At 46.1% G+C, this 13,132-nt stretch overlaps 2 protein-coding genes across 17 annotated transcripts in view; one reads left to right on the top strand and one right to left on the bottom strand.

Moving 5' to 3' along the window:
- POGZ (pogo transposable element derived with ZNF domain) overlaps positions 1-8,831 on the top strand; it is a 39,460-nt gene extending 30,629 nt beyond the window's left edge. For 14 of the 16 annotated variants that reach the window (XM_041126291.1, XM_041126293.1, XM_030024462.2 and 11 more), the window contains 8 exons: positions 690-836; positions 1,822-1,956; positions 2,478-2,650; positions 3,203-3,343; positions 3,980-4,039; positions 4,309-4,421; positions 5,809-5,833; positions 5,976-8,831. In XM_041126291.1, coding sequence (XP_040982225.1) covers positions 690-836; positions 1,822-1,956; positions 2,478-2,650; positions 3,203-3,343; positions 3,980-4,039; positions 4,309-4,421; positions 5,809-5,833; positions 5,976-7,548 — 2,367 coding nt within the window. In that variant the 3' untranslated portion in view covers positions 7,549-8,831. The remainder of the gene's footprint in view (positions 1-689; positions 837-1,821; positions 1,957-2,477; positions 2,651-3,202; positions 3,344-3,979; positions 4,040-4,308; positions 4,422-5,808; positions 5,834-5,975) is intronic. The other 2 variants (XM_041126296.1, XM_030024461.2) reach the window with 1 other exon arrangement.
- Positions 8,832-10,024: 1,193 nt separating this feature from the next.
- PSMB4 (proteasome 20S subunit beta 4) lies at positions 10,025-12,970 on the bottom strand. Its single transcript, XM_030024565.2, has 7 exons — positions 12,815-12,970; positions 12,249-12,455; positions 11,700-11,846; positions 11,438-11,519; positions 11,227-11,343; positions 10,603-10,691; positions 10,025-10,164 (listed from the first exon to the last, which is right to left on the bottom strand). The coding sequence occupies exons 1-7, from the start codon at positions 12,934-12,936 to the stop codon at positions 10,152-10,154; spliced, it is 777 nt and encodes a 258-aa protein (XP_029880425.1). The 5' UTR covers positions 12,937-12,970; the 3' UTR covers positions 10,025-10,151.
- Positions 12,971-13,132: the final 162 nt, after the last annotated feature.

Here is a 13,132-nt window from a genome sequence, read left to right as displayed (position 1 = left end):
ACGAGTAGCTGAACGTTTGCTACTGGTTCCCAGTGCTCTGAAGCTGGATCAGTGTGATAGATGTTTGTTTAGTCCCAGTAGCATTCAGACCCTAATATTTTTTTCCTCCCGGGGTCTGCAGGCAAATTGCTGTGCCATAAAGAGTTGTCGTCACGGGAGCAGATGAGATTAAGTTGCTTGTGTGATACCTTTTCCTGACGCTCTGTTGCCATGAAATTTGTGCTTGCATCAATTCTGAATGTGTCTTCTCCACCCAGAGGTCCTAACACTGTCCCTCCAAAAAGAAAAAGACAAGAAGAAACTTCTAAAATCTGTTAAAACAGATTATGTTCCAAATTCTGCATTTTACATAGACACTGAAGAAACTGCTCTTTAATATATTCCAACTGCTTTGCACTGACTGTCTCTCCCTTTTTTTTCTTGGATCTGGAGCTTGAATTGTCACTACTTTCTTCTCATACAAGTAGTTAAAATCTGTTTCTCCAAACTACTCTGAATATACACGGCTTGATTTAGTGTCTTACAGTTGGAATAAGCTAGCAGGTTCTTTAGTACCTGGTTCCTAAACTCCACTGATAAGTATCTCTGGGGATCTGGGCATTGCTGTTAAGATCTCCATGTTGCAATGGTGGATGTGAGATGGATTCCAATGTTATTTCACTGTTAATTGTTTCCGTCCACTCCTATAGGTCTGTCAGTATCGTTCATCCCTCTATTCTGAAGTGGATAGCCATTTCCGAATGATCCATGAAGACACACGGCACCTGCTCTGTCCTTACTGTCTCAAAGTCTTTAAGAATGGCAATGCTTTCCAACAGCACTTCATGAGGCATCAGGTACTATGTCAGGGCTGTAGTTTCTCTCTCTCTCCCCCTCCCTCTCCCTGCCCCCCCCTCTTTTTTTTTTTTTAAGGTGGTTCCCTCTCCACAGAGATTCGGTGGATAGTAAGGATGTGATTAGTTGAGCATTTGCTTGGAATAAAAACAGAAAGAAAGAAAACTTGGTTGAAAGAGGGATTTTAGTAGGTGCTGTATTCACTCCATAACATGCAATTTGCATGCTGTCATTCCAGACCTTTCATAGGGATTGTGCTGAAGAGAAGAGGCATTGCTCCTTTGGGAGTAGCACAGATTGTTGTTACTTAGCAGAAAAAAAGCATGTTTTGCTGGACTGTGTTTGCTTCATGTGATGATTAACCAACAGTGGGCTCTGTGTTCATTTGGGTTTTAAATTTTCTTATCTCCAGGTAATAAATAAGTAAATAATACTGTATGCACACAAATGAATGTAATTTTTGTAGTTCAGTGTTCTGTTTCCGTATATGTTGGCTGTATTGACAACATATTTTATGTGGGTGTAGCTGAAGTGTACTTTCAGAATATAGACGTGTAGCACTCTTACCAAGTGCCTGAGTTGATTTGCACCTGAAGTCCTTCACTGACTCCCATAAGAGGCAGAGGCAAGGCAGCTTCTGAAGGAATGTTGCCCCATGCACTGCTCTGCTCATATGCCTTACTTTGGCTTAAACAAGCTGAATAAGACTTGTTCCATGGCACTTCCAGGTCTGGTGTCTCTACAGAGCCTGATGATTTTAATTAAAAAACCAAAACAAACAAAAAATGTAAAACCAAAACACCCAAGATAAGGGACTTGGCGGGGAGGGACTTCCAGATGCTAAAGAAAAATGGGGCTGCCTTTGGTTTCAAAGAGGGGGGAAGTTCTTCTTTTTTTTTTTTTTTTTTCTTTTTTTAAACAAAAAACCCTGCTCTGTTGTGACTTTTGTTTCTCTCAAATGAAATATGTCATCTGCATTTGCTTTAGAAGAAGAGTGTTTATCATTGCAACAAGTGTAGACTCCAGTTCCTATTTGCCAAGGATAAAATTGAACACAAGCTGCAGCACCACAAAACTTTCAGAAAGCCCAAACAATTAGAAGGATTGAAACCTGGAACCAAGGTAAGAAATCCAAGTTAACAGCAGACCTCTGTCCTCTGTTTCTTCAGGAAACACCCATAGCGTCTGTATTGGTGTGTATTTATTAAGTGCTGCAAAACTGATGCTTTCTTCATCTCCATCACTTAAACCACGCTCACTGGGACAGAAAAGCACTTTGTATTCTGTCTGTGTTGTGTGTGCTTAGTTAATCAGATACTTCATAGAAACAGTGAGAGAGGGAGGAGCTGAAAGTGGCACGCCAGAGGTTAAACTCTCCTAAGGTACCTACAAGTGAAGGTATCTGAACTAGTTGCCTGGGTGCCCTCTGTAGTCATTAGGGACAAACAGGCACTTCTGGGGCTCAAGTTATGTGTCCTCTTTTAGGCTACTGCTGCCCTGGGTGGGATGAATCGTGTCCTAGGAGCACCTGTTTATTCTCTGCTAAGAGTCTGAAAGACTACTCCAAACAGAGGAGTCTGAATTTGGATAGATCACTTCTGCCCTTGTGTTTTAGGAGGTATGGGTGTATCTGTTTTCTGCAGGTTACAATCAGGGCATCTAGAGGACAGCCACGGACAGTGCCAATATCTTCAAATGACATGCCGCAGGGCACTGGACAGGAAACCACTCCGCTGTCATCTTCTACTGATCCCCAGCCCATCTTCCTGTACCCGCCTGTCCAGAGGAACGTCCAGAAGAGAGCGGTCAAAAAAATGTCAGAACGTTTTGCTAAATTTCAAATTTAAAAAGATTTTCAAAGGAAATGTAGTTAGCTTTTTAATGCCACAGTGATGGGTAATACAGTCCTCGGCACTGGACAGCTCTGTCTTACCACTTGCCAAGGAAACTTTATGCCAGGAGAGCCTAGCTTCCCACAAAACCAGAATTAAGTCATGTTATGAAAGCCCTTAAGGTGAAACTGCAAAATATAGAATTAGCTGGGTGCTTTTATAGAAACAGTGGAATTTCATCACCATAAGGGCTTTCTGCCCACCCTGTGTCCTGCTGCCTTGTCTTCAATACTTTTTTTTTTTCTTTTTTAAAAATTTATTATCCACTTTTAAATTGTATATTCCTGACTACAGCAAGTGGGAAGTGTTTAGCCTGGCACCGAGGCACCCTAGGAAGCTAGGGTGCAAGATGAGACTAGCTTGACTGGAGACTTCTGAAAGTTTACATGTCATTAAATTCTTCTCTGTCCTGATGATTATTATAACTCCAAAGATACCTGTTCAGACACTAATGAAAATATCCCTCTTATCTTCAGGAGTGTCCTGGGGAGGCAGACTTGTCTGGAGTGCAGCTTCGAAATCCCCGACTTCCCAAACCACTTTCCCACCTACGTGCACTGTTCGCTATGTCGCTACAGCACTTGCTGCTCTAGAGCTTATGCCAACCACATGATCAAGTATGTGTGATTCTTTGAACGCTGTAATAGAAATTCCTCCTGCCTGAATGCAGTAGCACTTCTATGTCTGTCTGTCTGCACTGTAAGAAAGGAAAATTCCAGTTCACTGCAATGGTTTCTAAGACATTGGACATGTATTCTGTATCAGCACAGACATGGGCGGTGGCTTTCAAATGAGATGAGAAAACTGAGTGCAAGAGCTGAGATTTGTTCCAAACCATCAGTATTGTAGCTAATGACGTGTACTGCATGCTGCTGCAGAAAACTCATTTTTCAGTGCTCCTAGGATTTCTTACAAAATTCTCAGATTTAATAATTTTAAAATTTTAAAAAGGAAAAAAAAAAAAATTTCTGTGCTTCTACAAGCCTGTGGTTTGTACAGGACCATGGATAGACCACAGAACAGGATGGCAGAACACTTACTCCAAAATCCAGGCATTTTTAAATGTTACTGTACAGGTTTTTTTTACTCTAGACACAGAGTTTTTGTTTCCTTGAACACAAGAGTGGCAGCCAAAATATTACTAAAACCAGGATTGCATCTGTCTTTGTAAATGTGCTGTATTTTGCATGGTTTTATAGCTGTTTAAGTACCTGGAATAATTCTGACATTTAATAAATTCTTTTGTCTTACAGCAACCATGTTCCTCGGAAGAGTCCAAAATACTTGGCTTTGTTTAAAAACTATACTGCCTGGTAATGGAAAACTTGTCATCTTATTTTAATCACCTGGGAATCTAATGTGCATTCAAAATATGTTGAATTAAGGGCAATATGGTGAGATTCCCACTGCCTTCCAGTGGGACTTAATGTTTCAGGGTGGGGACACTGCCTGTACGCACTGGAGGGTGATGGTTTTTCCCTAACTGTTAGTGAGGGGATGTACATATTTTCATATCTGATACTGATGCTAAGCTCACTTCTCTCTTCCCCCCCCCCCCCCCCCCCCCCCCGCTTCCTTCCAGTGGTGTAAAGCTGTCCTGTTCCTCTTGTCTCTTTGTAACATCTGAGGGTGATGCAATGGCCGAACATCTGGTCTTCAATCCATCACATGAGTTTAGTAACATTATTTTCCGAGGTAAGTGTTTGAAAAGGAGCAGAAAAGTTACAAAAAATTAATGCAGTTCTGTCATGGTTTAACCCCAGCCAGCAACTAAGCACCATGCAGCCGCTCACTCACTTCCCCCCCCACCCAGTGGGATGGGGGAGGGAATCAGAAAAAAAAAAAAGTAAAATTCGTGGGTTGAGATAAGAACAATTTAATAGAATGGAAAAAAAGAAACTAATAATGATAATAGTAACACTAATAAAATGACAATAGTAATAACAAAAGGATTGGAATATGCAAGTGATGCACAATGCAACTGCTCACCACCCGCTGACCGACACCCAGTTAGTCCCTCAGCGGCGATCCCACTACCCCCACTCCCCCCAGTTTATATACTAGATGTGATGTCACATGGTATGGAATACCCCGTTGGCCAGTTGGGGTCAGCTGCCCTGGCTGTGTCCTGTACCAACTTCTTGTACCCCTCCAGCTTTCTTGCTGGCTGGGCACGAGAAGCTGAAAAATCCTTGACTTTAGACTAAACATTACTTAGCAACAACTGAAAACATCAGTGTTATCAACATTCATCTCATACCAAATTCAAAAACATAGCACTGTACCAGCTACTTGGAAGACAATTAACTCTATCCCAGCTGAAACCAGGACAAGTTCATAGACTCCAGGTCAAATACATCTTTGTTTAGCATTGGGCTGAGCACTTACGGAGTCCTGAGTTCTGATAAAGTGATAAAATGTATGTTGGGGACCTTCTGTAACTGCCTGAATGAATCTTCATTGTTATGGAGATTGGAGAGTTAAGCTTTAAGTGAGGCCGGCTCTGCCTGGAGCTCAGCTGTATCACTGCTGTTCTCATGAGATCTTCCCAGGGAGAGATAATGCCGAGGGCTTCAGCAAGTTCCTCTGTTCCTCGGAGACATCATTGTACCTCCATGACACTGGGAGGCCTTAAGCAGCTGCTGATGCTGGGTTTTGAATAAAGCCTCAGAGCAGCATTCCAGCCATTGGCGGTGAATAACTGCAACTTGGAAAACTTACAGGCATTGCCTGCAGGGATCTGGCCAAAGCTGAGCTTTCCTAACCAAACTCCTCGTGTTATTTCAAATGGACGTGGAGTTTTGCTGTTTGTCTTTAACGATTGCTAATGAGTGTGGCTCTGCCCAGTTGAGCAGTTTCCACTTGTTGGCTTGGATGTGGTGGTACTTGGGTATGGGAGGAGGCTGGGGTTTGAACGGTTGGATGAGTATTGACTGTTCCTGCAGCAGGGTGGGATGCTTTGGAGTTAGAGACAAGAGGAACACTGATCCTCCTTTCTGTAAGAGGACTTGTTTGCTTGCACTGACTTAGTGTTTGTTTGCTAAGCTGCAAATGTTTTTTGTTGTTTTGTTTTTCTTAACAGGGCCTACTTGGATATCACATTCCAGGTAAACTGTTTCTAAACTCTTATCTGCCATCATCTGTTTCAGTTTGTGGGGTTGGGTTTGGGGTTTTTTTCCATTTGTTTGTTTTCCCTCAACAGCTTTATTTATTTAGTGTTAAGAAGGTCCTGTGTTCTCTCCCTTCAAGGCACATTCAGCCCCAGGACAAAAGCATGAAGAACACATGTCCTACCTATTCCCCAAGTAAAGCTGCTACTGTGAAAACAAAGTCTATGTTACCTGCAAAAGATGACCTGGAGCCTGAACTGGCACCAACAGCCTACAACAGACCTCTGGTCTGCCAGGAAGAAGAGTGCTTAAATATTGATGCTCAAGACAATGAGCAGCCAACAAAGGAGCCTGAGCCTGCAAGCAAAAAGGAGCAGCTGTCAGTAAAAAAGCTGCGAGTTGTACTGTTTGCTTTGTGCTGCAACACTGAACAGGCTGCAGAGCACTTCCGAAATCCTCAGAGGCGGATCAAGCGCTGGCTACGAAGGTTTCAAGCTTTCCAAGAAGAGAACTTGGCATCGCTGTCAGAGGGCAAGTACCTCAGCTTAGAGGCTGAAGAGAAACTAGCAGAATGGGTCCTCACACAGAGAGAGCAGCAGCTGCCTGTGAACGAGGAGACCCTCTTCCAGAAAGCCACCAAGATTGGCCGATCCCTCGAAGGTGGCTTCAAGATCTCCTATGAGTGGGCAGTGAGGTTCATGCTACGGCACAACCTCAGCATGCATACTCGAAGGGCAGTGGCTCACCCTCTCCCCAAAGATGTAGAGGACAACGCCAGTTGCTTCATCGAGTTCGTGCAGCGGCAAATCCACACTCAAGACCTGCCTCTCTCCATGATTGCAGCCATCGATGAAATCTCTCTCTTCCTTGATGTGGAGGTGCTGAGCAGCGATGACCGGAAGGAGAATGCTTTGCAGACGGTGGGAACTGGGGAGCCCTGGTGTGATGTTGTCCTCACAATCCTCGCTGACGGAAGCGTTCTCCCAACACTGGTCTTCTACAGGGGTCATGTACAGCAGCCCGCCAATGTGCCGGAATCTATCATGTTGGAAGCGAAGGAGAACGGATACAGCGATGATGAAGTCATGGAGTTGTGGTCATCCAGAGTGTGGCAGAAGCACACGGAGTGCCAGAACAGCAAGGGCATGCTCGTGCTGGATTGTCACCGAACACACCTATCGGAAGAAGTACTTTCCTTGCTGAGTGCGTCTAGCACTCTGCCGGCTGTTGTCCCTGCTGGCTGCAGCTCCAAAATCCAACCTCTAGATGTTTGTATAAAAAGGACTGTGAAAAATTTCTTGCATAAAAAGTGGAAAGAGCAAGCCAAGGAAATGGCGGACTCCACGTGCGACTCGGACATTCTTCTCCAGCTGGTGTTATGCTGGCTGGCAGAGGTCCTGGAGGTCATTAGTGACTCTCCTGAACTTGTGCAGCAGTCCTTCCTGGTGGCCAGCGTGCTGCCCGGTCCGGACGGCACGGCCAACTCACCCACACGCAATGCCGACATGCAGGAGGAGCTGATTGCCTCCCTGGAGGAGCAGCTGAAGCTGAACGAGGAGCAGCAGGAGGAGGCGGTGGCTGAGGTCCAGGATCGGACCCAGGCCGAGGAGTCTGCAGACCCAGAGATCCTCCATCAGCTCTTCGAAGGGGAGAGTGAGACTGAATCATTTTATGGCTTTGAAGATGCTGATTTGGATCTGATGGAAATCTGAGCACTGATCTGCAAATCGTGATCCAGAAAGGGTTATTTTTTAAATAAATGTTGGATGAGACCATTACACTTCCCTGTGGATTTGTGGGTTTAGGAAATTCGTAGGCGATCACTCAGATAAATAGCCATTTATGCTGTTCATTTATAAGTTTTGTGCTTTTTTAAAAGAAAAATCACTGTGTTGGTATTTTCTGAAAATATATTGTGGGTGAATATTTTTGCGTTTTCTTTACCTCACTGTATCATAGTTTTCTGTTTTTATTGTGCAGAAATGTTTTGAATTATACATTGTCAATGTGACCATTTCTAAAGAAAGGAAAAAAATATGTAGCTAATGAACCAGTATATAAATCTTTTTGGTTGTCTAACAGATTTTTTTTTTTTTTTTTTTTTTTAAACACTTGACCCAGAGATTTAGGTTTCTGTGGAAAATTTAGATATGAGTTATTGCTCTAATGTGTGAACCTTCTATAATTGGCCATTAAGATTTGGGTTTGGTTTGGGGTTTTTTGTTTTGTTTTGTTTTGTTTTTTTCCTAAAGAAGAGTAATTGTTTTGCTTGTGAATTTGGACGTGGGGTAAAAACACAAGCGAAAGCATTTTGCCTGTTCAGTGCCAGCAACGCTTCTTGGGAGCCATGACACTTTGAACTGGGGTTGAACGGAGATCCGCAGTCAGGGAGTCAGGGGCAGTGGTGACCTAAACCTCTCGCTTTCCCATTGACTTTCTGACATGGTGCGGTGGTTCCTCTCCTCCATCCAGGAAACCACCTGGCACCCACCTTGCTCCAAAGAATTACTGACAGAGGGTACACAGTGGAAGAGGAAAGTCCAGTCTGTCTTGATCTTCCTGTACAGTAGGTGGGAGTTAAAACTGTACGGACCATTAAAACGTTGACCTTTTAACTACTAGTAGTTGATAAACCTGCTTTAACCAGTGGCATCAGACACTACGTTCCTTAGAATTAGAAATCTGACTTAATGAAACAAACTGTGACATGCACAAAAAGAAGACGTTTGTTTTTATTTTTCACTGCCAGCTTCAATTTTTCTACAATTTGCATGTTTGAGGGTTTTTTAATTGTATGTATTATGGTATAAACAGAAAGCATTTTGACATACAGAATTCAGAAGCACCTGCACCTTTCTGTTTCCATAGAGGTTTTGTGAACCTTCCCTATTACCTAAGGAAAGCAGGAGGCAGCATGTGCAGACCTGTAAATGGTTCATCTTTAAAATGTACATAAGTGGAACATTTAATAAAACCAGGGAAATGGATTTATAAACATGTGTTTTTATTATGAAGAACTATTTAACTCTTGTGATATCGTAATGCTTAATATAAAGTGCATCATGAATTCCTCTGCACCATGCGAGAGTGAGCCTGCTGTGTGCCATGTCTCAGCTGTGCCTGGGTTGCAGGCTGAGTTCCCTCTCTGCGTGTGAGGGGACACAGAGTCGTTTAGCATGTCCTGAAGAAACCCAGAGATGGGATAGTAATTAAATGTGTTTACATGTCATTAACACTTGAGGCAGACTTTTGTCCAATTTACATTTCTGCCCTTTAACTATACAGTAGGTTCAATGGAACAACCTACTCTCCCCAGTGAGATTTTTCTTTTTTTTTTTTTAAATAAAAGTCTGAAAAATCATTAATAAAATACTCTCCTGAATAAATATTTTTACTGTTGTTTATCTCGGGTAGTAGTAAATACCACTCAATATTATTTATGAATTTATTTCATATAAGGCTAAGAAATACTCAGTTCAGCCCTATCTGAAGTACATGTAACACCATTTTGTTACTATCCGCCTGTATCCCGTGGGGTTGGATGGAGATGCAGCTCCTCTAGTTGCTTGCAGGGACCTGCAGGGCCATTGTCTTTGATTTTTGGAGCCCCATGTATCCCAGGATATCCTGCTGTCGGTCAGCAAAGATGTAACTCCAGGTTTTCTTTTGTTAGGGCAAATCTTAAAGTAACTTGCATATTTAACTTAAGATTTAGTAAACACGTACTGGCCAAGACTAGTGCTAATCCTGGTTATCCCACAGGTAAAACATTCCAGCTACTGCTCTTCAGCTGTCTTGTATAGCAACACAAACCTGCAACTCACAAACCTTTACTAGAGTGGAGACGTGAAAACAATCCTTGTCATGGTCACCTCCAGCAGAGAGGAGACCATGGGCCCTAATGAGAGGTAGTTAGGGAGCACCTTCACCCCACTCACACACACACACTCTTGATCCCCACCTGATAAAGGGACTGCCAGGTCAGATACGGGAGGAGGACAGTACCTGCCAGCACCCCAGCCAAGAAAACAACAAAAGCCATTTTTCTTCTTGCTGCCCTTCTCCAGCAAAAATAAGGACTTGCAACTGTTGGTGACCTTCACTGTCTGAAACCAGGAGACTTCCTGAAGTCGGTGCTTCTGGAGCATCCCACAAACTCAAGCCCAACTGTAGCACAAACACACAGGCTTGTCTTAACAGGTTTATTTCACTTCCAAAACAAGTCAGATCAGAGCTTCAAAAGGAGTAACCGATTTACAGCATATATAAAGGGTGATAATGTGGACCCCACAGCCTGGAGCAGCTCTTCAAGAGATCATTCAAAGCCACTGCAAGAAGATATTTTGATAAGGTCAGGATACTACACAACCTGGATGCAGTCAGCATCTCACTAAGAAAATCAACACTTTCGCTTTTATCAGGTGCTGCCTGTCAGCGACACTTGTTCTGAGCAGGTGCAAAGGCAGCAAAGCAGACAGTACATCCACAAAAAGCTTTCCCATTCCAGAAGGAACTTGCACTAACGCCTTCAGGCCCTGGCCGTAAAGGGGAGAGCGGCCAGGCAGAGCAGAGCCCAAGCTGCCTCCTGGAATGCAAAGACTGCGGTTGCAGCGGGGGTTCAGGGAGACTCCTACTGAAGCATGCGGCAGGGACGTTATCCCACAACGGCCGCACATCCCACGGCCTTTATTAACCACTTTATTTTGTGCCTTCAGGATTTGCCAGACTGCCAACTCACAGACCAAGAGCTCAAAGTGAGGCATTACCTGACAAGGTGTGCTATGTCCCAGTTGGCTTCCAGGGTCAGGGGTCCCTCCACCTCCACACCCTTCTCCGTTGCAATAGCTACTTCATACTGAGGAGAGAAAACATTGAAAGTTCTCAGTAAAGCCTGAATTCCATACCTGAATTGAAGATGGGCCCTGTGAAAGCTCTGATCAGTAAGAGTCAGTAATAACAGCTGTCCTTTAAACACATTTGTTTTAACATGGCTTTGCATTCAGTAACATTTTACTTTTTCCTTGGCAGGCAAGTCAAGGTAGTTGATAGTAGTAGACAGAAACACTTCAAAGCGAAAAGATTGCAGCCTCTGGATACTACAGCTGTAGGGATGGGAGAAATATCATCAGATCTAAGAAAACACCAGAGATAAGCATCACTCAAATAGCTCTTCTGAGGCTGCAGGACACAAGTGGAGACTGGCTATGGAGGACAGCTTTGCTAACAGGACCTCTTAGCGTACCCCACCCCTGCCAACTCAGTGAGTTACTGCAAGGATTCCCGAGATCAGGGACAGAAGACAAGCTGGGGTGAAGACTGGAACATCACCCTGAGGCGCAGAGCAGGCACACCAGCTCTCCAGTCATGGCACGTCAGAGCGGGGCACTTACCCTGTTGAACGATCGAGCATCTCTGTAATACAAAATTTTCATGCAACGCTCAATCAAGTCACGGGCCTCTTCCTTCGTCAGGCTGGATTTCTTCTCCAAGACTTCTCTCATTAATGGCTGGGGGAAAAAAAAAAATAAAATCCAATAGCTCGAAAGCTCAGTTCACCCAGTGCTGAGGTCACTTTAGCAGCTGAGCAAGAGCATACTCTACCTGAGCTAGGTACGCTCCGTAACCCGTGGCAAGTGTAGGGGCTTCGTAGGCAACACCGAGCATGTCCACGTAACCTAGGAAGCTGAAGGGACAGACCTGTGAGCATGGCAGCTGCACAGGCAGGGCTGTGTCAAGGAGGGACTCAGCTTTTGAGCGGCTGCACCCAGCCAGAGACCTCTCCGAATCCCATGCTATGAGAAGCAGCCCCGGGGAAGGATGTGCAGTAACCATCACGCACTCCACGTCACTCATCTTTGCTCACCTCTCGCCATTGTAGTAGCCTCCGATGACAACAGTGTTCCAAAGCGGATTTATCTTGGACCTCCGGTTGTACATGACTCTTGTCAGCCAGGAATGAATGGCTTTTGGGCTGTAACTGTGACCATCTCCCAACAGCTCCTCATCGATTCTAATTTAGGTAGAAATTTCCCCCAATTAAGAAAAGCAGGAAACCACCCAGCTAAAAGAGCAGCAGCCCACCTCTAGCTGCACCCCCAGCAGGACAGAGTACACCCCCTGCAAAGTCCCCACAGGCTGTTTTCAAACAAAACCTTACAAGAGGTCAATCAGCCAAAGGCCACAAAGAATAACTGACACCGGTTCTCCACGGTGCTCAGCAGAGAATTTGGAGAAGATGCCTGTACTGAAGTGATTGTCAAAGGACAAGGGGGATTCCAGCTCAGTTTTATCCCTGCTCAGGGAATGCATTTAATTACATTTCAGTCCTTTGAGGACTGGAAAGAGAGAGCAGCACAGCACAAACCACAGCACGGTCAGGGCTTGCCCAGCAGCCTGGTACAGGAGAACTTACACCATCTGGTCAATGATCTGCTTGAGGTACTGGAAGTCGGCGTAGTCGCCGGATGCCCCCAGCATGGTGGTGTCGTTCACCTTCAGGAGCCTGGAGATGCTGCGGAAGCGGGCGAGGGAGCCGTAGGAGCCCATCATGTCCGCAGCGATGATCACCCCCCCGTCGAACTTCACTCCCAGCACCGAGGTGCCTGTCACCATCGGGCTCCTGAAGACCTAAATGTCAGCGCTGACCCGGCACCAGGGAGGCCCCGGACTCGCCCGGCTCCTTACTCCTCAATCCACCCCCCCGTTTCCCCTCCCAGCCCCATTTCTTCCCTCCCAGCCCTCTCCCTGCTCCCCCAACCCCATCTCCCCCCACCCCGCCCCCCTGCACGGCTCTTCCCAGCCCCCCAGTTTCTCCAGTCGCCCCAGTCTCCCCATCCCAGATCCCAGAACCCCTCCCCCGCCCCTCCGCTCCCTCCCACCTCCCCAGAGCCCCCTTCGGCCCACCCCCTCCCAGTCCCCCATCCCCAATGCCCCCACATCCCCGCTCCCCTCAGCCGCCCCCCCCCCCCCCGCACTCACAGCGTCCGGGTGAAGGGCAAGACGCCGGCGGCAGGGCCAGGCCCGCCAGGAACGTACGTCTGCCCCGGGGCTGGGCCCCCGGCCCAGAACGGCGGCGGCGCCCGCGCTCGCCCGACCTCCATCTTAGTCACGGTGCGACCCGCGCTGCGCAGGCGCAGAGGAATAACGGCCGCTCCCGGCCGCCGTAGGCCTAGGTGAGGTAGCACGGCGCCATCTTGGGCGTGGCCGGAGCCAGGAGGAGAGGGAGGCGCCGGGCGCCATCGTGTGTGTGGCGGAACTCTCTTGCGTGGGTTGTGGATCGCCCCTCCGTGCCGGGGG

The sequence above is a fragment of the Aquila chrysaetos genome, chromosome 9 (genome assembly GCF_900496995.4).
Source record: "Aquila chrysaetos chrysaetos chromosome 9, bAquChr1.4, whole genome shotgun sequence".
Taxonomy (NCBI): Eukaryota; Metazoa; Chordata; class Aves; order Accipitriformes; family Accipitridae; genus Aquila; species Aquila chrysaetos.
The sequence above is the reverse complement of the archived record's forward strand: the minus strand, read 5'-3'. Positions and strand labels throughout refer to the sequence as shown.

What these genes read in the sequence shown, in the direction of transcription:
- PSMB4 (XM_030024565.2), bottom strand. Translation starts at nt 12,936, where the DNA reads ATGGAGGTCGGGCGAGCGCGGGCGCCGCCGCCGTTCTGGGCCGGGGGC. An exon ending in ACGGAGCGTACCTAGCTCAG is followed by an intron (nt 11,344 to 11,437) that starts GTAGAGTATGCT and finishes TTTTTCCCCCAG; the next exon opens with CCATTAATGAGAGAAGTCTT. An exon ending in ATGCTCGATCGTTCAACAGG is followed by an intron (nt 10,692 to 11,226) that starts GTAAGTGCCCCG and finishes TTCTCTCCTCAG; the next exon opens with TATGAAGTAGCTATTGCAAC.